This window comes from Paramisgurnus dabryanus, chromosome 22, assembly GCF_030506205.2.
Source record: "Paramisgurnus dabryanus chromosome 22, PD_genome_1.1, whole genome shotgun sequence".
Lineage (NCBI taxonomy): Eukaryota > Metazoa > Chordata > Actinopteri > Cypriniformes > Cobitidae > Paramisgurnus > Paramisgurnus dabryanus.
Genome location: NC_133358.1, coordinates 32,913,909 through 32,935,869, shown reverse-complemented (window position 1 = coordinate 32,935,869; position 21,961 = coordinate 32,913,909). Strand labels below are relative to the sequence as shown.

Sequence of the window (21,961 nt, the reverse complement as noted above, 5' to 3'; positions counted from 1 at the left end):
GCTGAAAGTCGGATATCTGACACAGAAAGTCAACATGATTTTGGTTTCACAGCGGTCATGTGTTCAGGTCCCTGTGTCTGTGACTCACATTACGACAAACGCACTGCGGTTAACATTCACGACGGCACCTTTACTCTCATTTCAAGTCACCGGGTGAAGCTCCTGATCAAATATTGAAGGCCAGGAAAGAATCATAAAGTCTTAACCATTCATTTCACTTGTGTGTTTATATTCAAATGTTTCTGATACCATCATGTTTATCATTTGCATATCTACAGTGAGAGTCTGTGTTGGTTTTTGTCTCTAAAAATGACAGAACCAGATTAAAAAGAGATAAGCGATGTGATTTTACTCCAGCATTTACTTGATCTTTATTTTTAACAACAGAAAAAGTCCAAACAAAACACCACAAATAATCATACAATATATATATATATAATCTCTCTCAATGGTATGAATAAACATCTTTCCATCAGTGTCACAGTGATGATGTCAGAACAGGAAGTTCTCATCGGTCATGTCAATGGCCCAAGCAAACTTATCCCTGTGAGTTTTGTTGAAGATCTTCTCGATGGGCACCTGATGTTTCTTACACCTGATAAAACAACATTCATCAGATTAAAGACAATCTAACGTCATCATGATCTGATGAAAGCAGTTCCAGGACTGATCTGTGAACATCAACAAGCACACAATGCCCTATATTACTCTGGATGAACATTTCTATCCATATACTTCTGAATTTCAGTCAATACGATATAAATCCAATAACGTTATGAATGTTGAAAAAAGCCTTGTGATAAACTGCAATGAATGTCCTGTACCTACAAATGAATCCTCCTCCTATAAAACAATATCATATTACAAAATATATAAAAGCGGTATACATAAATTTATGCTCATCTTTCATTTCTATTTAGCCTTCATCCAAAAATAAATGTAAACTCACTGTCAAATAAACAAAACTTTAAGGCTCACCTTTATTAAGGTGCTTTTCCCCCCAGCCAGCGCCAGCATTTTTTTATGATTTTCACAAAAGTTTAATGCCTTCCAAATGTTCTTCTTTAAATATATAAACATACAATATATCAAGAACAGATCCTCTGCTTTCAAACAAAAACCCTGTTTCATCCTACCCTTATTTCTTCTCTTTTATCACCTCTCAAATACGGGAAGGTTTCTTCAAAAATTTGGGACAAAAGCTGAAATAATTGCATTTTTGTTAAGGACTTTTTTTATAGATCAGATTCAGCGCGATAAGGAGTTTTTACTGTTTTTAGATCCGTGGATGCTGTGGTGTTTTATAAGTTGGGTAAGACCACCACCTGGTGGATAATAGCGGAAATATGGGTTGCCGTAAAATCTCTTGATTGAGAGAGAATTGTTTTCTTTTTATTGATGACATAACTTGTTGTTTTTGCATACCACTGCGCACCCTGTTAATGCAGACATCATACGACATCAGCGTGTTCACGTCCGCTCCGTAAACAGAGGCAAACAAACGTTCCTGCTGAACTGAGATCCTGCACAAAACGAAATCCATTTTTTTAAAACGCCAAAGACAAAAACCCGCTTGATCAGCGATGGGTAACTTTAACATGGGTAACTTTACTGCTTTTTCACGAGATAGAAACAAAGGGTCTGAAAGCAGGGGCGGATTGGCCATCTGGAGCACCGGGACATTTTCAGGTGGCCTGGTGATCATTTGGCCTGCCGTGCAATCAGCTCATGTTGACATGTGATATGAATGAATGAATGACGGACCATCTTAAAATCTACAAATCAGGCAATCACAGTGCAAAAATGCCAGCACATGACCTTATGCCTCTTTGGCTATAGATGACAAATATGCAGCGCAAACATAAAAGAGAAGCAGAGAATAAAAGCGAGCAAATAAAAAGAAAAAGCCCAGGCCACAGACGCAGGGAAATACTGCAAAATCTCAAAAATATTCACGAAGAAGGAGGCAGGTTAGTTAAGTTACCAGTAAAAGCAGGCATCTATATATTGTGGATTGCATGTTATAAAGTCAGCTGCTGGCGTGATGTGTTGCTTTATGTACGGTCCTTACCGGGGAAATCCCTATTCTGCCAAATCGCGTGTGCCTCATACAGTACATCTTAAAAAGTGAAGCTGCCGGCTCTTTAAAAGCGTGCTGCATCTAATTTCCGATTTAAAGGAGTTTTTTGTGTTTATTATTTAAGTTATGTCTTGAGTCATGTAAATGGGATATGAGTGCGCTTCTAGTCTGTGTGTGTTCATGTGTTTTGAATGGAGGATGGGATCGTCATTTCAGTGCTAGTAGGCTAAAGTTAGCATGTTTCAAAATCCCACACACTGCCTTTAAAGCTCTATTTGTAATTACATAGCAATCTATATAATAACATATTTAATACTAGCATACTACATTCTATACATATTATACTCAACTAGACAAGTGTCATATCTACATACTTTTCTCTTTCGCACATTTCTCATCTTTCCCCTTTTGATGAGAGGATGATGATGGCCTAAGCCTCTTTTTCTAATCTGTAGTTCAGTTTGTGTTGCATTACATCTCCCGTTCTTCCGTATGAAGGTATATTTGGTGCAAAACAACTGCACACCTGTGACAGTAAAATTTGTATTTGTAGAGATTATCCACACATGTGTATCAGTAAATTTGAAGTCACAGATGAAGAGTTGCAAACTTGTAGATTTTTTTTCTTTCCCTCAATTACAACACAACAGTTACACATTCACAAATCCTTCAGTGCAGCTGCACAAATCCCATTTTACAAATCACAGATTAAGAAACTCACAAGCTCACGTTTTTTGCTACAATTGCAGCAGTAAATTTGGTGCATAACCTACTTGAACACCTGCATCAAAATATGTGAAGTCACACACAAATTTTGTACATTCGCAAATCAGTTTGTGCATCTGTGCGATGAGAGTTGCATGTGTGAACAATTGTTTTTTTCACAAATATTTTTTAATTTTTAAAATATTTCTAGCACAAACACAAGTACATAAATACAACTGCTTGAATCTGCTGCTACGAATTTCAAACACTCTTTTTTGTGTGCTCTCTGTTTTGCACCAAATATCTCGAGAGAAATGGTGCGAAAGTGATTTGTATACCTGTAGGCTATGGCGAGCACTGTTCAGCACTGCCCACCAGGTGGCGCCCCCGACACTCACTGAAGCAGAGTTTATTAATTACCACCAATGTTTCAGCAAGGTAAATCAAGGTATTATTTTCACCAAGTGGAGAACAATACAAATGGGAGTGCTAATTATACACAGATGAAGGTAATTACATACAATATTCCAATGATTCATTAGTAAACAAAATATAAGTTTCATAAATTTCAAACCATCAATATAAGTAGATTAAAAATACAAGCAGCAAATTCACACATAGGCCTACATTTAAATAAGATACATGCTTTTTCTTCTAATATACTAATTTGGATGATTATTTCTGTCTTTTTGAATCGGGTTACTGAACAACTAAATTATTTTTATTATTATCTAAACAGTTGTTCTGATTTCTTAACATTTACTTTGCATGCTAACCCAAATCAAATCAGCTTTTTAGACTTGTGGGTAGCTCGTAATTGTTTATATAGGGATCCGATTAAAAAACCTTCAGCTCGTAATACACTATTGAGAGTGGATTCTTATTGTCGTGAGCAGGGCCGTATGCAGGATTTTATAAATACAGAGGTCCATATGTATTTTTCTAGGGCATGCACCCCAGGAAAAAATTTCTTCTTTCTCTGCTCTACATATATGACTTCTAACACATCAGAAAAAAACAATCAAATAAATATAGATCTCAGTATGCACAAGACTTGTGTTGTTTATTAGTAATACATTGAAATAATTATTTTACCATCCTGGGCACACTGCTGTGTCAGTAAAGTAAACATAGGCTAACTAAATATAGGATAATTTTAGTGAATTAACTAAAGGCTATCAATAATTTGTTTATTAAATTCATTCACAATATGCACACACTTATTAATATGCTGAAATACAACATCAATAATCCAGTGGCAGAACTAGAATTTTACAAATGGGGTGTCCAAGGCTTTTTTAAAGGGTCCATATCCCATGAAAGAAAACGATATGTAATTATTATAATACTTCACAGCCCCGCCGCTCCCATAACGCGCATCACGCACTGTGCGTGGGGCACCACGTGCTGAGAGGGCACCAAATTAATAGCCTAATGAAAAAAAATTATAATGCTAAAATTATTTCATTACCCTATAGAAATATTATTAGGCACTTTTTATCCATGTATATATGTTACAAAAAAAAGGGGGAACGAGATAATTTAATTGCTCTAGTCTAGAAAGTATGCCCCCCAGCCTTTGATGGTCAGTGCCGGTTGATCGCGCGGGCGCCTGACTAAGTTTGACAGAGGCCGTTGCTCAATCCGAAGGCTGCAGCCTGCAGAGGTCACATATCTAAGCGCATACGTCATCAAACGTTCTTATTTGGTAATATTAACGATTATAAAGTTGACTATTATTCTTAGTTAATCTTAAATTGTTGTAATATGCTTATGACTTGCTAATGTAATGTTCAGTTACCTGAAATAAACCAGGCTTGATGACGTATGCAGCCTGCATATGCGACCTCGCGCAGGTTGCAGCTTTCGGATTGAGAAACGGACAAGTAGGCAACTTTTGGAAATGGCCCCGAAAACACAGCAGGAGTCAGGATCGGAAAAAATTAAAAAAGAAGAAACTGCGGGATGATGCCCGTGCATCACTTGCAGGTAAGTCCATCATGTTTAATCATTCCAAATAAGGGAAATGCGCATGGGCTGCAGCTGCTGCTAATCGTAATGCGCCTCGAACTTGCTGTGATGACAAACTATGTTGTTATAATTTATAATCTCAGTCCAAGCTAAATTGAGATTTTACTGTAAAACATTACCTATGCATATGCATTTTACAAATAACTGACGCAGCTGTTACTTTCTTTACTACGTTTTTTTAGATATTGAGCAGTAGTTTATTTTGTGGTTTATTTTGACGTGATGGTGGCTACTTTCTCAGTAAAAGTTAACGTTAGCAGTCAGTGCACATGCTAGGCTAACAATTCCTGACTGTTAAATATATATAAATATAAAACGTCATTATATGATATGAAGCAAACATTACTGTGACACTTAGTTCTCTGAATCATTGTTTTATTTAAGAATATTGAGTATTCTTGTTTACTTATTGATGTTTATTTAATGTAATTTATTTAAAGTGACATTGTGCATGGGAAAAACATGTCTGGATTATTTTGATAATTTAAGTTTGGTAATTTTTTCTATTTTGCTATTTTATAAAAGTTTGCACTTTCAAATGTGTAATGTGTGTTGGCTAAAGCTGTAAAGATTTTACTTTCTGCTATTATGATATATGTTTGGTAATAAAAAAATTAAACTGGCAAAAACAAACTCAGGGTCGGGGTGGGGGGCATTAAAAAGGAATTATGCTTAGGGCACCAAAATGGCTAGCAGCGGCACTGATACTTCACATTACCCCATATTAGATAAATATTCTTCTTGCCCTGAATTCATTACATGCATTATACTAACTGTAAGATACAAACATAATGCAAGGCTGAACTTGCATAATAAACCAATAATAAACCAACTTACTTCAAAGAGCAGGTCTCAACATAAAGGATTGTTGGCAAAAAAAGGTATTTATTTTAAAGTAAATATGGATTATTATTTTTTTACAAAGTTACAGTCAGGACCAGTGAGTGATTTTCTCTTCTTTTGTTATTTAAGTAACTTTAATGACTTCAACAGGTAATGTTTATTAGGCTTTAAGACAGAATGTAATAAAATGTTTACATTCGGAAGACATATTAAGACATAATCAGTAGTTTACTATGATACTCACTAAAACAGCTAAATTCACAAATAATGTGAATTTGTCAGTTTAAGCCAAGCCGAACATGGGCTCATTTAGACTCTACCTGTGGATGAAGCGTTGTGCCGCACACATGATGTGTCACGTTTTCAAGTTCAATGCAGCAGACAAGTACAATACAGTGAATCTAATCAATATACAGTAAAATATCTCTTCAAGAATTAAGGGGGGGCATTCAATTTTGTTCAACCTGATCTCACGAATTTCTGTGGCATAGTCACAGAATTTTTTGCAAATTTTTCCGTGGCATTCTCACTGATCCCCGCATATTTCCGTGGCGCTGCCACAGACTTTCTTTTCTGTGGCATTCTCACAGATTGGTTACTCAACTGTTTTGTCCTATTTTCTTACCATTGTCACTTCGGTTTAGGGTTAGTCAAAAGCTGGCTATCATACAGCAGTTTAATGATGAGAAATATGAAACCGCAGTGACTGTCAAGGTGATAGGACAAGAAACAGATAGGAATTGACAGGGTATTTTCATCTAGAAGGTGAGGTGAGTTGGACCAAATTTTACTTAGACAGGAGGCCTTTTAGGTATATTAAATGCGAACATTGGGCACACATGGTTTAAAAGAAGATTTTGATTTGGGTTGTTTTTATAGGTATTATGATATTAAAAATGAATGGGACTTACATCATTTGGTATCTTATTTATATGCAGGCCTATGTGTGTATTTGCTGCTTGTATTTTTTAATCTACTTATATTGATGGTTTGAGATTTAAGGAACTTATATTTTGTTTACTAATGAATCATTGGAATATTGTATGTAATTACCTTCATCTGTGTATAATTAGCACTCCCATTTATATTGTTCTCCACTTGGTGAAAATAATACCTTGATAAAGGCGATTTACCTTGCTGAAACATTGCTGGTAATTAATAAACTCTGCTTCAGTGAGTGTCGGGGGCGCCACCTGGTGGGCAGTGCTGAACAGTGCTCACCATAGCCTACAGGTATACAAATCACTTTCGCACCATTTATCTCGAGATATTTGGTGCAAAACAGAGAGCACACGAAAAAGAGTGTTTGAAACTCGTAGCAGCAGATTCAAGCAGTTGTATTTATGTACTCGTGTTTGTGCTAGAAAATATTTAAAAAATTAAAAAATATTTGTGAAAAAAACAATTGTACACACATGCAACTCTCATCGCACAGATGCACAAACTGATTTGTGAATGTACAAAATTTGTGTGTGACTTCACATATTTTGATGCAGGTGTTCAAGTAGGTTATGCACCATATTTACTGCAGCAATTGTAGCAAAAAACGTGAGCTTGTGAGTTTCTTAATCTGTGATTTGTAAAATGGGATTTGTGCAGCTGCACTGAAGGATTTGTGAATGTGTAACTGTTGTGTTGTATTTGAGGGAAAGAAAAAAAATCTACAAGTTTGCAACTCTTCATCTGTGACTTCAAATTTACTGATACACATGTGTGGATAATCTCTACAAATACAAATTTTACTGTCACAGGTGTGCAGTTGTTTTGCACCAAATATACCTTCATACTTCCGGCCTATATGGTGTCATCATTGGAAGCTGTGACTTGATGTGAATTAACCCTGCACCTCCTTCTCGTACTTCTGAGTGACTGACAGCTCTTCACTGAGCAAACAATCCAGTAGCATAATATATTGCTATTGAATTACTGCCAGCCCTAGTTTGGTGTCTTAAATGCAGCTTTAGATTGTGATGTAGTGTTAAAGAGCAGGACTCTGTATTTACCAAGCGACTGTGATGCGAGGGTCCAGGTAGTTGAGTTTGGACGTGCCCAAAGCGATCACTTTATTCTCCTCACGATCGGTCTCCTGCAACTGAAGCTTCTTCAACTGTTCATTCAATCTCTGAAGCTTCTTCTCCTTCTGCTCTACCAGCCTTTAGAGAAAGAGAGAGAGAGAGATAAGTAACGTCTACCTAATGTATTCTTGTAAACAAAAACCAGAGGATGTGAAGATGTTTCATTATCAGTCTGTGGTCCAGAAGCACCTTCACACAGACACTTAGCATCTGATGAACTCCTGATGGATAAACATTTTCTTCCTCACATTATGAATATCATTTCACTGTCTTCAAATCAAAATGAAAAAGATTTTTTAATAGAAATTGTCAACTGATGCCCAAATCGTAGCGTTTTTTCTTCAATAAAATTCGGTTTGTATTTGTGTGTTGACACATCTGAATATTTGATGCATTTTAAGTCAAATCTGCTGGCGCACGCTGAACTCACACAACCTTGAGATCTGAACAGAGTTTCTCACTTGCTGGATTTGTCGCTCTTGGCTTCTTTATGGGCGCGCTTTGCTTCCTTTAAATCTTTTTTGGCTTCTTCAATTTGTTCCTTTTTCTTCTTGATCTGTAGAAACAGACACACATAAATGAACCCTATACAGTATTAAAGCCTGTGTTGTGTTGATATGAATCTCGTGTGACCCTTCAGCAGGCTGATGTAAGTTTAACTGTGAGGTCATGACCTCTGAATGTCTCTTTCTATCATCAGTGAGTTTATTTCTGCCGGCTCTCTCGCTCCTGTCAGAGACCTTCACCTCCAGCGCCGCTCCGCTTTATTCTCTGCAGTCTCAAAACACCTACGATCCAATAACCGCTGACCCTTAATGTCAACCAGACATTTCATCTGCTCAATAAAACCAAACTATAAACACGGAGACCGTTTACATTCCACAGATATTTTTATCTAAAGTGATTTATATTGCATTCAAGTTTAACGGTACACTAAGGGCATGAATTCAAACCGTGGCGTTGATGTTGCCAGCTCTCGTTCTAATGCTCTTTATACACCAAACGTGAAGCATCGTGTTCCTCGCTCGAGACTACTCGCAGGATTTAACTTTGTATCGTGTTAAATATTTTGAACTTGAGGTGAATAGTGCGTGCTTTTCCTCACTCGTGCCGCCCAATTTGCATGGGCCAGCGTGAGTTTGCATCTATTCACATCTTTACATTGACTGTTCGTAATCTACTAACGCAAATCATTGAATTCACGCCCCATAAGAGTTTAGCTACAGAAACACAAAGTCCTGCTGAAGAAAACTATGACAGAAAATAAATCAACTAAACCTCACAGGAACTGTTTAACATAAAGATGAAGCATAAGTTATGAGTTATTATGTGCTACTGTCAGTTTTATCACTGCGATGATGTCATTAATATATTTCCCTCGTAGAGATCCAAACAAATCTAGATAATGTTATAAATCATATCTATTTCATCATCATGCAGCAGAAAGTCAAAGTTAAGACACATGATGTACTGGCATTGTCTTTATAAATCTCGTGTGATGTCGAGCGGCAGGCACACAAACCTTCTCCTGTAAGAGCTGCATTGATTTCTCAAAGGTTTTGGGTGCTGCCCTCTGGTGGTTACACAGAATAGCAACGGCTCGGTTTGCTCGGTTGTATGAGAGGATCTTCTCCTCCAGCGTCATGTCCTCTGAAACACAATCACTCATATCACTCTCAGACCGAAAAACGTTTTGTTTATTTGGTGCAAGTAATCTAGTTTACTTTCAAAATCAAGTGAATATTTGACTTCATAAAAGCGCTTTGACAGACCATTGCTGGAGGATACGGGTCAGAGGTCAGGGGTCAAGACTGACCTGTAGTGAGTTTACTCAGCTGATCCTGCAGTGTGGTGGAGGCGTTGAAGGTTCGAAACACTTTGGCCGTCAGTCCTGTCATTGATTCGTTCAGGGTTTTGTTGAGGTAGACCGTCTGAACACAAGAGAGGTGTTTGTGTTTATTTAACGGTATTGAGAGCGGTCGGTGTGATGTCACACTGATATTAAACTCACTCACTGTAATTCTGTCAAATAAATCATCTTCTGGATCTTTATGCTCCATGAACAGCTTCAAGCTCTTGAACACCTGTGAGATAAGAAGACTTTCCTTTTACAAACATTTACTGTGGTCAAGAATGAATGTTAGGAGTGCAACTAACGATTATTTTCATAATCTATTTTTTTCTTCGACTAATCGGATAAAACAAATATTTACTCAATTCGATTTCTCAATTATTATAGCTAAATAGAGCACTAAATTTGAGTTTAAGCATGTAAAACTACAAAAGCCAGACACTACCAGATTTTTACTAATATAATCTTTTTGAGTTTGATATTTTAAGCCTTAAATAAATAAATAAAGTTTAACCATTTAACCACAGATTAACAAACTCATTTTAATCTTCAACTTTAGACCTTACCCCTAACCCTAACATTATTAAGCCATTATGATATGAAAGTGATCTACATGTGTGGTTACAAAAACAAATTCCCACCTTACTGTAAAACAGATAAATAGTTTGTGATTAAAGGGACAGTAAGTAGGATTTACCCCCATCTAGTGGTGAAATTGTATTTTTCATTCAAACGAACAGTGCTCTCTAGCGCCTCGCTTTTCCAAATGCGTGTTGCAATTACGGTAGCTGTTATGTACTCACTGATCTCTTTGTCCGTTGCAGCTGGTTCACGTGTTCTGAATGAAAACGCATGGGGAAACGCGTTGGTAGGCTAGTGCTTTTTGTCCCTCTCTGCTATTATAGTTTATCAATACGGCAGGATGACATGGAAGCCTTCTTGGACTTACCCGTTCAATGTAAGTAAAGAGGAGAACTTCTAAGCATTTGACACCAACGAGGGCATATTTATGAATAAAGACATTTTGATTAATGAAACACTTAAAACCTTACTTACAGTCCCTTTAAATATTATTTGTATTAAAACCCAACAACAATTAAACGAATACAAACTCACATATATTAAAGGAATAGTCTACCCTTTTGCCAAATTAAACTATGTTATTACCTCAACTTAGACGAATTAATACATATCTATCTTTTTCAATGCGTGCACTGTACAACGCGTTATGAAGTGTTAGCATTTAGCCTAGACCCATTCATTCCTATGGTACCAAACAGGGAAGCCACCAAACACTTCCGTGTTTTCCCTATTTAAAGACGGTTACATGAGGAGTTATATCAGTAAGTATGGTGCCCCAAAATAAAACTTTTTTGGTACCATAGGAATGAATGGGTCTAGGCTAAATGCTAACACATTCACAACGCGCTGTACAGTGCACGTATTGAAAAAAGATAGGTATGTATTAATTCGTCTAGGTTGAGGTAATAACATAGTTTAATATGGCAAAAGGGTAGACTATTCCTTTAAAGGATGAAATTAAACCTTTATAAACCAGCGTTCTTTTGTGCTTTCATCATTGTCATATCAGGGTTGCCAGATCCCAGTAACAAAACCAGCCCAACGGCCAATCAAAATTAGTCCAAAAGCATCCCAATGATTATTCACAGCCCAAATACCAACAACTACTGAACTTGCAGAAATAGTTTTAAAAGTAGCTTAATTCAGAACTACAAGTAACTTCATTAAAAACTCAGAGGACCTGGCAACACTGCCTTGCTTTAAAAACAAGCCGTTTATGCAGTTAGAGAAGAAGAAGTGGCTGATAAACATGCAGCTCCCATTGTATAAAGAAACAGCGCCTGACTTTAATAATAAGCGCACAGTTAGCGGGGTATAAAAGCAGACGAGTGTCCTCTGGTGTGGGAGAAGTTCACAATGAATTTCATTATTGATTTTATCAATGATTTGTTGCAGCACGAATGAATGTACAAACCTGGATGAGTTTGAGCAAAAAATGCAGTCAGTCAGTAGATGTTCAGCACACAGAAAAACCTCATCAATACACTGAGATGTGTGTTTATGTCTGTGCGTGTGCGTGTGTTTGACCTGCTTCTCTACTGGAACTTTGTTGTAATATCTGATTGAGTCTTTGCCCAGAAAGTCAAACTCCACAACAAACTCCTGTCCATCCAGATGTCTGTGAAGAGTGATGTGTTCAACACGCAATGAACAGCAGCCCACCGTATCAGCAGATTCATCATCTTTCTCATTACCGGCTCGCAGGGCAAGCTAAACAAACACAAACACAAACACACACACAGGTTTATATGTTATGAGGTATTTTGTGTAGTTTGCTTTGATTTCTCTGTCAGGACTCATAATCATTACAGCACAGGACTGAAGATCATCTCAGATGAACATTAGCAGCAACTTCATTTACACTGATGAACCCATCAACAAACTGCACAAGGATGCCAAACCTACGTGACATTAAATGAATGTCTAGATCTGTGGATGATGAGACCTCCGCTGACCTTATCAATGAAGTATAGAGCAACTCCTCTCTGTCTGGTCTTCATCTCTCTGGAGGTCCAATCACGTCTGTACTCTTTCCTGATGGAGTCCACACTCATCTTCAGCTTACGGGCCGTTTCATATTTCTGCCAGTCCTTCTCCCCCTAAACACAAACACACGGTGAGGAGGATACGACACAACGGCGTCAGGTGTCGGCTCTCACATCAAGTTCACACCTTGAGTTTGGAGCTGGGGTTCAGCATGATGTATTTGGGGCGTCCGTGAATGTTCTCCACCCAGGACACCAACCACGTGACCGTGTTATCGTGTTGAACGCGCTTCCACTTGTGTCCTTTAGGGGGCTCTGGGATCTTTGAGCCTCTGAGAAGATAAGAATCAGATGAAGAGATGTTTGGGTTTATTCTACACAGATTTATTTATCTGTGGCATCGTTCTACAGCAGAAGAGCATCTCAAACTCTCTGACGGCACCGTGAAGGTTCCTCGCATGAATGTCGTGAGACTCACTCGCTGCAGTTGATGATGACATCCTCGGGCTGGATGCGTTTCTTCAGTTTGCCCATCTTTGGGTGTTCTCCTCGCCCGCGGAACAGACCCGGAGGTTCCAGCTTAAAGTTTCCGATTTTCTCCCGATGTCCGTCCAGCAGACAGAAGCCGTACTCCTCCAGCAGACGACTGGACTCCTCTTTCAGGACCTGATGAAACAAAGCGTTCAGTCAGAGACAAATCGATTATCACTGATTATCAAAGACAAACCTCTGAAATCTTTAGACCTTTAGTTAAAAGTCAAAGTCACTCACCTGTTTCTCTTCTTTAGTCATGTTCTTCCTCTCCTCGGACTTTGCTACGAAATATTTGTGGATTTCACTGAAGTCACACTTGGAAAGTGACTTGATCACCTTCCTCTCCTCTTTAGTCATCTCCTACAGACACAATACTCGTGTTATTACTTACATTAGTATTATTATAAAGCCAATGAATCTACAGACATAACATATCAGAGAGGTTTTACCATGCTGATACCACAGTATAACCACTGCTGACAACATGTTATCATGATTCATCTCTAGAGTAATCGATATCAAAGGTTATAAAGCATTTAAATACTGAACATATGCATCATCATCAGGGTGTTTTTTTTTAATATTTTTGATTATGAAAATAAATGATCAACCTTGTGCTTGTATTGATTATTCAGAGTATTAAGTTGTTAACCTGTTGAAATAAAATATGTATATAGAAGTCCTACTCGCACTGGTCGAACTCTCTAATAAGGAGGTTAAAGGTTGTGTGCTTTTTGTCGTGTTGTGCTTAGTAAAACAATTACACAACCTAAACTGTACTCGCCAGAATGCCAGACATGCAAAAACACGGTTAATATACAATCATAAGATTTGATCGAGGAAAATGCGAGGTACTTTCAATATAACAAAAATAAACTATATAAAGATATCACACTAAAAAAATAATCTTTGGTTTGAAGGCAGACTTTTGATCTGTTTTTTACATTTCTGTGTCATCGTGCGAGTTTCTGCTGTCTCATTCTCAATGGTAATATTTCTTGGATTTGTTTTGTGACGGTCCTGTAAAATACGATGATATGTTTTTCATTTAATATTTGGCTGTTTCAAGGTGCTTGGGGACATTTGGAAAATCTGGGCATGGATTAAAAAAGCATCATGACATAACCTAGACGTGCTGTCATTATCACAGGAGCAGAAGTGCTGACAGTAATACTCCATTCATGATTTTACTCTTGTTTGCACTATTGTGTTCCTGTTATTAAATTATCTTTATTTCAGGAAGTTTATATAGCCTTTAATTATTGGGGGATACATTTTGTCACCACCGGGGATAAAACAATAATTAATCAGTGGCAGGAATATAAAGACCTGGAGGTAATCCCACTATCAAATCACACACTGTGCATTCACAGAGAAACGTTTGCGCTTCTATAAGACAGACAGATGAGTGTATTTTCTGTTTGTGTCTTACTTCTCTCCAGTCATTGAAGAAGTTCTTCTGAAACACATCTTTACTCGTATACTCGTGATCCAACATCTTGGCATAAAACGTGGCGACTTCCTCAGAAGGCAGATCGAGTTTCAGAGGTTTTCCTATAGACACACACCAGATATTACACACAACTCAGACTGAAGATAACACAACATCATCATCATCAACTCATCTTACCATCATAATAAAAAGACACGTTACTGGGCAGCGGCTCATATTCTGGAGGAAAATACGGCCCTTTATGTTCAAGACTCGACCATTTCTGACCTTCAGAAGATTTCCCTTCTTCCCACCTAAACAAATCAAATTAACTCATTACAATTACAGACAGAAAACAGTATATGTACATGCCTTTTATTCTTATAAACAGATGTGAACGTAAAAACATAATACAATAAACTTTATACAGATGATTATATACATGATCAGGTGTCTTATGTTAAACACATTACATTACTAGGTTTGTATGTAAATAATAATGTCATGAACTGACCTACAGTATGAGAGTAGATGAGCAGCTGCGGCTCGACTATAAACTCGTTTAAAGGAAACATCTTTATAATGTTTGACTGAAATATAAATCAGTGTCGGAATAAAAGACAAACATTTATTCATTAGATCGAAACTACTACGTGCGTGTGCACATGTGAGCATGCGCAGTCGCACCACCGGCGCAGCGCGAGACGCGCGTCTCTCTTCTTAAAGCTCGAGCTGAAACATCAGCTGCGCATTTCCGTTCCGTTACATTGACATGAATTCATAAACACTTTACTTTACATTACATACACAAATTATATACAACACACATAACATACATTACAATCCTAAAAATGATCTGTACTCACACTTCAAAACAAATAATAACATCATTCATTTTCACCAATTATAACCTAATATGTTAAATAAATTTCACTCTATGCAACATAACTCTAATTAAATTAAATATATTGATGAAAATTTTAATAAACAAATCTTAATATAGTGATGCGTGAAACACTGTCTAACAATATAAGCTAATATTACAAGAAGCGATAGTTTTCTCATCCTCATGTTGTTTTAAACCTTTATGAGTTTCTTTCTTTGTTTAACACAAAATACATTTTGATAAATGATGGTAAACACACAGTTAATGGTGCCCAATGACTCCCATAGTGGGAAAAACAAATACAGTGTGCGCTTCAACAGAATAAAGAAACTCATACAGGTTTATAAATGATGAAATGATGTGGCTTTACATTCATTAAACTACCTGAAAGAAAACAGTCTGAGCACATACCATTTCCACTTCTCTGTCTCTTCATCTTTCTTTTCATGCTTCACCTTCTTGTCTTTCTTCTCCTCGTGTGTCTTTATCTTTTTAGTCTTTGGTTTGTCGGGTTCAGAACTTTCACTCTTTCTTTTCTTTCGGTTGCTGTGATTTTTATCTTCTGTGTTGTGTTTCTCTTCAGTCTTCTCATCTTTGGCTTTCTTCTTCTTTTTCTTTATCTTGACAGGTGAACTGATCCTCCGGCTGTCCTCTGGCTCACGGTCTGTCACATGGCCGTCATGATCTTCTGTCTTTATCAACACAAAACCACACACATGACAGATCCAGCAGGAGCCCAAAAACATATTAAAGATGAATTTATTCCTCTGACCTGATGTGAATCTGCACTCGTGTCCTTCTGTACTTTATCATTGTGACGTTCTTTGCTGCTTTTGGATCGTGACTGAGAGTGAAAAACATAACCGAGTTAACTGAGGACTCATTATCATCATCATGTTAACACTAAAAGTAAACATCATCAGATCAAAACCTTGTGTTTGTTGATGGTCTCTGATGAATGTTGGGTTTTGTTGTGTCCATCATTCTGAGGTCTGGAGGATCACACCAACATTACACACTTGTGTTGCTCAGTGTTTAAGATGTTTGATTCATTGTGAGATTATTTGAATGAATACACACGTGATGCACGTTAAACTAAACACTTGCCTTTCTACAGGATCTACTGTAGCATTCTGTGAATATAAACAGATGACTTTCAACAAGTAAACTTGAACATTGATCATATACTTTAACTTCTTTATGAGGTCTCACCACCACATCCATCTCACTGTCTCCTGATTCACGCTTGGCTTTACTGCTGAAAGACATCACAGCATCAGTGACTGAGACAGATGTTCAGTAAATAAACTAGCAGATGATCTCTCATCTACACACCTGATATCTACAGACATCTGCAGAGATTCTGATGATGAGGGTTTCATCTGCTCAGGAAACATAAACACATTATTAAAACCTTCATCAGGATCATTTATCAACTTCTGTCTTCAAGACTTCACCTTTGAACTGGAGCTGTGAGCGCCGTTCACTTTAACTTTAGATGAATGTTTGGACTTCTGCTCTCTGAGACACACACACACACACACACACACACACACACACACACACACACACACACACACACACACACACACACACACACACACACACACACACAGTGATGATCTACACACTATCACTACACATATCATGCTATATATATATATGTGTGTGTGTGTGTGTGTGTGTGTGTTTCTGACCTTTTGTTGTGTTTTTTAGAGCTCTTGTCATGCGAGTCCTTCATCAGATTCATCCTGTAACTTGATCAACATTTCTGTGAATAAACACAGAGTTTTATCTGCAGGATTCACAAAAAGCCACATGAATAAACATTCAAACAGCTGCTGATGATGAAAGTCAGTAAAAGTTTGATTTCATAAAGCATCAAGATATCCTCAAAACGAACGAGTTGTGATGGAAGATTACCTTGTTGAACTTTCAGCTCAGTCGGATCTCAAACACACCTGAAAGTTTTTAAGTTCCTCGTTTAATCAAATGCGCAAAATCACACACAGCGCCATCTGCAGGAATAACGCGCACATGCGCAGACAACACCACACAAACACTGGGTTCACTGTGCCAACATCTCTTTAAAGCAACACCAAAGAGTTTTTTTTACCTTAAAATAACGCTTCCAAAACAGTTTCAGTCGTTCATCCACTCTAAACAGGGTGAACAGCACTTTCACATTCGCTTTGCAGCCCTCTATCGACCAAAACCGCACTAAAGAAGTTTCCAAACGTCGGGTAGTGGTCCTGTAGTCCGAGTGAATACTACAAAAACTTGCTTTACGGCAGACCTACAATCCAATCAGAGCCAGCTATGCCTCAGTATTTATGACAGTGGTAATGAACAATTACGCTTCTAACCTGTAGGGGGAGCAAAGAGCCAGAGTTCTTTAGTGTTGCTTTAAAATTCATCATCAATGTATTGAGAGTAAAAGCAAGGATGGGTTTCATGAAAAACAGATTCAGGTTTAATGTCACAACGATAGAAACATTTATGACAAAATTAAAATAGATTAGAACAAGAAATATTTCATGTTAATGAATAAAAAGGAGAAAATAACAATCAGTGAAATGATTCATGAGTCTTTTATTACAGCAAAAATATTTCAGTGTGTAAATCTTCACATCTTTCTGCAAGAAACTGATGGAATGAAGGCGTATGGATCCAAATACTTCCTGCCGTCTGTCATCCATGCGTACAGTTTCATTCTGTGTAAGGCAGATTAATTCATCTTCCCTCCAGCTTCCATAAATACTCGCGTACATTTGATATGAACTGTACAATACGAGAAAAATGCACCATTTACATAAAAAAAGAGAAAATTGATCAGTGTAAATCAAGTTCTGTCTAAAACTAGAGAAAAAAACAAGATTGACTAACAAGATGTGAGATTCAAACAGTTCTGGAATAATAATAATAATAATAATAAGACTACAACAGCTCAGTAAAAGTGTTCGTGTGGAGAGCGTGTTAGGAGCACGCTATAGACTCCAGCTGCTGTTCGGCTTCTGCGGCCATGGCTGCGGCCTGAAGCTGCTCCGTCTCGCTCTGCAGGCCGCCCGCGCCGCTCAACTGTTTGCGTTCGCTGTGCATGTTGTTCTCGTGCCTCTTCAGGTCCGACGCTTTGGCGAAGGCTTTAGTGCACGAGCCGCAGACGAAGGGTTTCTCTCCTCGGTGGCGCCGCTCGTGGTCCTTCAAGTGGGACTTGTGCTTGAAGGCCTTTTCGCACATTTGGCAGGAGAAGGGTCGCTCGTTGCTGTGCACCCGCTCGTGTTTCTTCAGGTCGGGGGCGCGGATGAAGGACTTGCCGCAGTCGTCGCAGCGATACGGCTTGAAGCCCGTGTGGATTTTCAAATGTTCTTTTAAATGAGCCTGCGTGGTGAACGCTTTGGTGCAGATCTCGCAAACGAACGGCCTGTCGGCCGAGTGCAGCTTCTCGTGTTTTCTCAAGCGGTTCTCGTCGAGGAAAGTCTTGCCGCACACGTGGCAGGCCAGCTGATCTCGATGGCCGTAGAGCAGATACTCGAACTTCATGTCGGCCGTGGCCGTGCTCCAGCCCGGGGCCTGCTCGTCTTTCACGTCGCCTATGCTGTCGGCGAACGACAGCGTCTGCGTGTGAGCGGCCAGTTCCTTGGGTTCGGCGTCCATCGCTTCCACCTCCTGGTCGTAGCAGGCGACCTTGTGTACCTCCTCCTGCGCCAGTTCCTTCAGGATGGCCTCCTGCACTCGCAGGGCGTTGTTGGGCGACTTGTCCAGGTCGTGATTGCCTTGGTTCTCCTCCACGATGTCGTCCGACGGCGGATCGTCCTGGTCCCCGAGCACCTGGACGTCGCCGTCTTGATTTAAGGGCGGATCATCCGGCGGAAATTTTCCGTGGTCTTCCATGTCGTACGGAAATTTGGCGTTTCTGGGGTCGTTCTTCTCGTCGGGGGACATGTCTCGTTTCTGAGAACAGAGCTTATCCAAGAAGCGGATTCCGAGGATCTGTCCCGAGGACATCATGAGGTTGACGTCTTTCTTCTTCACAGATATCTTTGCGGTGTACATGTAATTGAGAACTTCTTCGAAGATGTCCGAGCGGATGAAGTCGATCTCGATGACGGACGAGCTATCCACCTCGTGCTTTTTGAAGAGTTTTTTGAAGTAGTTGCTGCATGCGGCTAACACGCAACGATGCGCTCTGAACTTCACATCCTCTACGACGACCGCGATGTCACAGTGCTCGCCCTCCAATCTCTGCTCGTTCAGTAACTTCAGAAAGATGGTCTTGTGCTCATCGTCCACATACTTCACAGTTTCTGACATACTGGAGCAGCTTTCTAAGAGAAGAAAAGAGAGGAAATATTATTGGGGAATAATACCGTTAAAAGTACTGTGTAATGTAATAGCACGTTAGGTTAGGTAAGGAATAATTGATGACAGGCCGTTGAATTATTAGAAATAATGCACACACAAGGTGATAAAGCAGCACAACCTTTTCCATGGGCAGGCATTATTCGTAATAAGTCAATTATTCCTCTTATACCACAGACATTGCTCTGGTGCCTACTTTTAAGACATTTGACAGGTCAGGTGTGTATTTAACAAAATATAATGCATACATTTCTCAACCAATCAGAATCAAGCATTCAACAGCTCAGTGATATAATTTGATATATACACCATGGCAATGAATAACGTAGTGTGACAGATATTTCTCTGTTTTGATATTACTGACACTGAAGGGACAAAGTTGTACTTTTTATGAAACACAACATTGATGATATTATTCACATGCTATTGTACTCTCACACATCACACCAGCATGGTAAATATCTAAAAACATGCTGTTAGTACCTGTCTAACCTAATATTACCATAGTAGTTTTAAAACAGTGTAGACAAGAACAAGAGGGACATTTTAAGGTAACAGCACGTGATTGTTTACAAACAGCAGTGCACGAGCTGCATTCATGAAGGTAATGTGAACACCGATTTAGTCGAAATAAATCAATAAAATCCGTCAAACCAAACTGCTTACAAGTTGCATGTAAAACATATTGCATACATTTGATGACAGATTGTTTAATTTGTGTTAATACCTTGAAGGACACATGATGCTCTGAATGAATCGACACGAGCCACAAACGACAAACATCTTCACTTAAACACTAAACAACTTTCATTCTCTCTTTAAACATTCATTTACCATCGTTTCAATATCGTTTCGATTCAATAAAACGTCACGGTGATGTTTCTGCGCTAGTATGGTTCGGTCCCGTTGAAGCTAATCTTAGCATTAGCACATTATTCAACGCCGATGACTTTAATCGACATCCATCGAGCAAAATACAAACTATCCGTCCCGTTTCCCTCAGAAGAAGGAGCCCGGGGACGCGCAGAGTACCCGCAACACCGGGACGCGCTCGGTAAACGGTGCTCGTCGTGGATCGCGGCGCGCCGAGGGCGGATTTAGTGGCGCGAGCAGCGCGGGCCGTGATGAACACTCCCGCGCCGGGCGCGCGCAGCCATCCCGCGCAAAACATCGCGCTTTATTTCAAGCGCTACTTTAATCCACTCCACAGAAATCAGTTTCTTACCGTTAATGTGCTGCTCTGCTCCACTGGGAAAGTGTGTGTTTGGTGTCACGAGAGTCAGGGGAAAAATTTATACTTTGTTGTTGTGTGCGAGGCCGAGGACGAGCACAGGAAGAACGCGCTGCGCCGGCGCGGAACTGCGGAGAACGAGTGACCGAAGCGCGTACGAAGACGCGGGCACTTCTGCGCAAACAGCGCAGCTGCTGCACTCGCACACGGGCAGATGCGCAGGCACGCTTACGCAAATGACGGAACACGATCACAACTCTGCTGGAGCTAAACTGTTACTACTAATTATTGTTTTCGATAGCTGACAGAATTTGATTTGGGTATAAAATTAACTGTTCGTGAATCACAAATAAAATTCACAAAATTATCTGATTTCTCATTTACAAGAAATAAAAATGGCGCCATCCAGTGGAGATTAGCGATGATAATGAATGATACAGCATAACTGTTACCACCATATTAATAATTGTATACTGTTTAGTTTTAACCTTCATATATTAACATATAATTCAAAATGTATTTCAGGGGCAACAAATACGTTTATAATTTAACAACCCATACGGCAAAAAATATACATTTTCCTGGGCAAAATATAAACGTGTATATATATATATATATATTTTTTTTACTTTTTCAGAAATCTCGTTTTTTGGTTGTGCATTCCAATTAATATCAATTCAACTGCAGTTGGTTTGTTTTGATTTAAACCTTCATAACTTAAAAAAATTAAGTAAGTAGCACCATAAAACAAAATAATAACATGATAGCATAATAATAAACATGTTTTGACAAAAATGTTAAAAACGGATTTATCTCGTGTATATATATATATATATATATATATATATATATATATATATATATATATATATATATATATATATATATATAAAATACATTTTTATATTTTTACATTTTTATTGAATATATATATAAAATACATTTTTGTAAACATATTTCAAAATATATTTTTGACAAAAATGTTAAAAACGGATTTATCTCGTGTATATATATATATATAAATATATATATATATATATATATATATATATATATATATATATATATATATATATATATATATATATATATATATATATATATAAAATACATTTTTGTAAACATATTTCAAAATATATTTCAGCACATATATTTGTTGGCAATTTTTTTTTATTTTGAAGTATATTTAAAAATATCTTTTTTGCCATATTGGTAATACCATGCTACCTGTTTAGTACGTCAGTAAAGTCTAGAGCCAAATTAAACAGCAGTAATTCAAGTAAATTATGTGTAGTAGATGGGATTTTATTTTATTACATTATTAATTTTTATAGTCACATATGGATTGGATAAATTGTAGTTACTG

The 21,961-nt window shown here is 38.2% G+C and overlaps 2 protein-coding genes across 8 annotated transcripts; both read right to left on the bottom strand.

Annotated features, from left to right (window-relative positions):
• Positions 1-343: 343 nt before the first annotated feature.
• top1mt (DNA topoisomerase I mitochondrial) lies at positions 344-17,073 on the bottom strand. 5 transcript variants are annotated; one of them, XM_065258962.2, is made up of 22 exons: positions 16,929-17,073; positions 16,703-16,776; positions 16,463-16,526; positions 16,341-16,387; positions 16,218-16,263; positions 16,113-16,138; positions 15,937-15,997; positions 15,778-15,849; positions 15,417-15,697; positions 14,318-14,433; positions 14,120-14,241; positions 12,925-13,047; positions 12,632-12,819; positions 12,341-12,485; positions 12,124-12,267; positions 11,696-11,878; positions 9,750-9,818; positions 9,551-9,665; positions 9,257-9,384; positions 8,196-8,290; positions 7,663-7,812; positions 344-595 (listed from the first exon to the last, which is right to left on the bottom strand). In XM_065258962.2, the coding sequence occupies exons 2-22, from the start codon at positions 16,753-16,755 to the stop codon at positions 493-495; spliced, it is 2,331 nt and encodes a 776-aa protein (XP_065115034.1). In that variant the 5' UTR covers positions 16,756-16,776; positions 16,929-17,073; the 3' UTR covers positions 344-492. The 5 variants fall into 5 exon arrangements, with proteins under 5 accessions (XP_065115034.1, XP_065115033.1, XP_065115035.1 ...); XM_065258961.2 differs by lacking the exon at positions 16,929-17,073 and having other exon boundaries at positions 16,703-16,856; XM_065258963.2 differs by lacking the exon at positions 16,929-17,073 and having other exon boundaries at positions 16,218-16,260; positions 16,703-16,856.
• Positions 17,074-17,453: 380 nt separating this feature from the next.
• zbtb14 (zinc finger and BTB domain containing 14) lies at positions 17,454-20,728 on the bottom strand. Of its 3 annotated transcripts, none has more exons than XM_065258971.2 (2): positions 20,590-20,728; positions 17,454-19,330 (listed from the first exon to the last, which is right to left on the bottom strand). In XM_065258971.2, exon 2 carries the CDS (start codon positions 19,314-19,316, stop codon positions 17,982-17,984), a length of 1,335 nt encoding a protein of 444 aa, XP_065115043.1. In that variant the 5' UTR covers positions 19,317-19,330; positions 20,590-20,728; the 3' UTR covers positions 17,454-17,981. The 3 variants fall into 3 exon arrangements, with proteins under 3 accessions (XP_065115043.1, XP_065115042.1, XP_065115044.1); XM_065258970.1 differs by lacking the exon at positions 20,590-20,728 and adding an exon at positions 20,092-20,511; XM_065258972.2 differs by lacking the exon at positions 20,590-20,728 and adding an exon at positions 20,199-20,511.
• Positions 20,729-21,961: the final 1,233 nt, after the last annotated feature.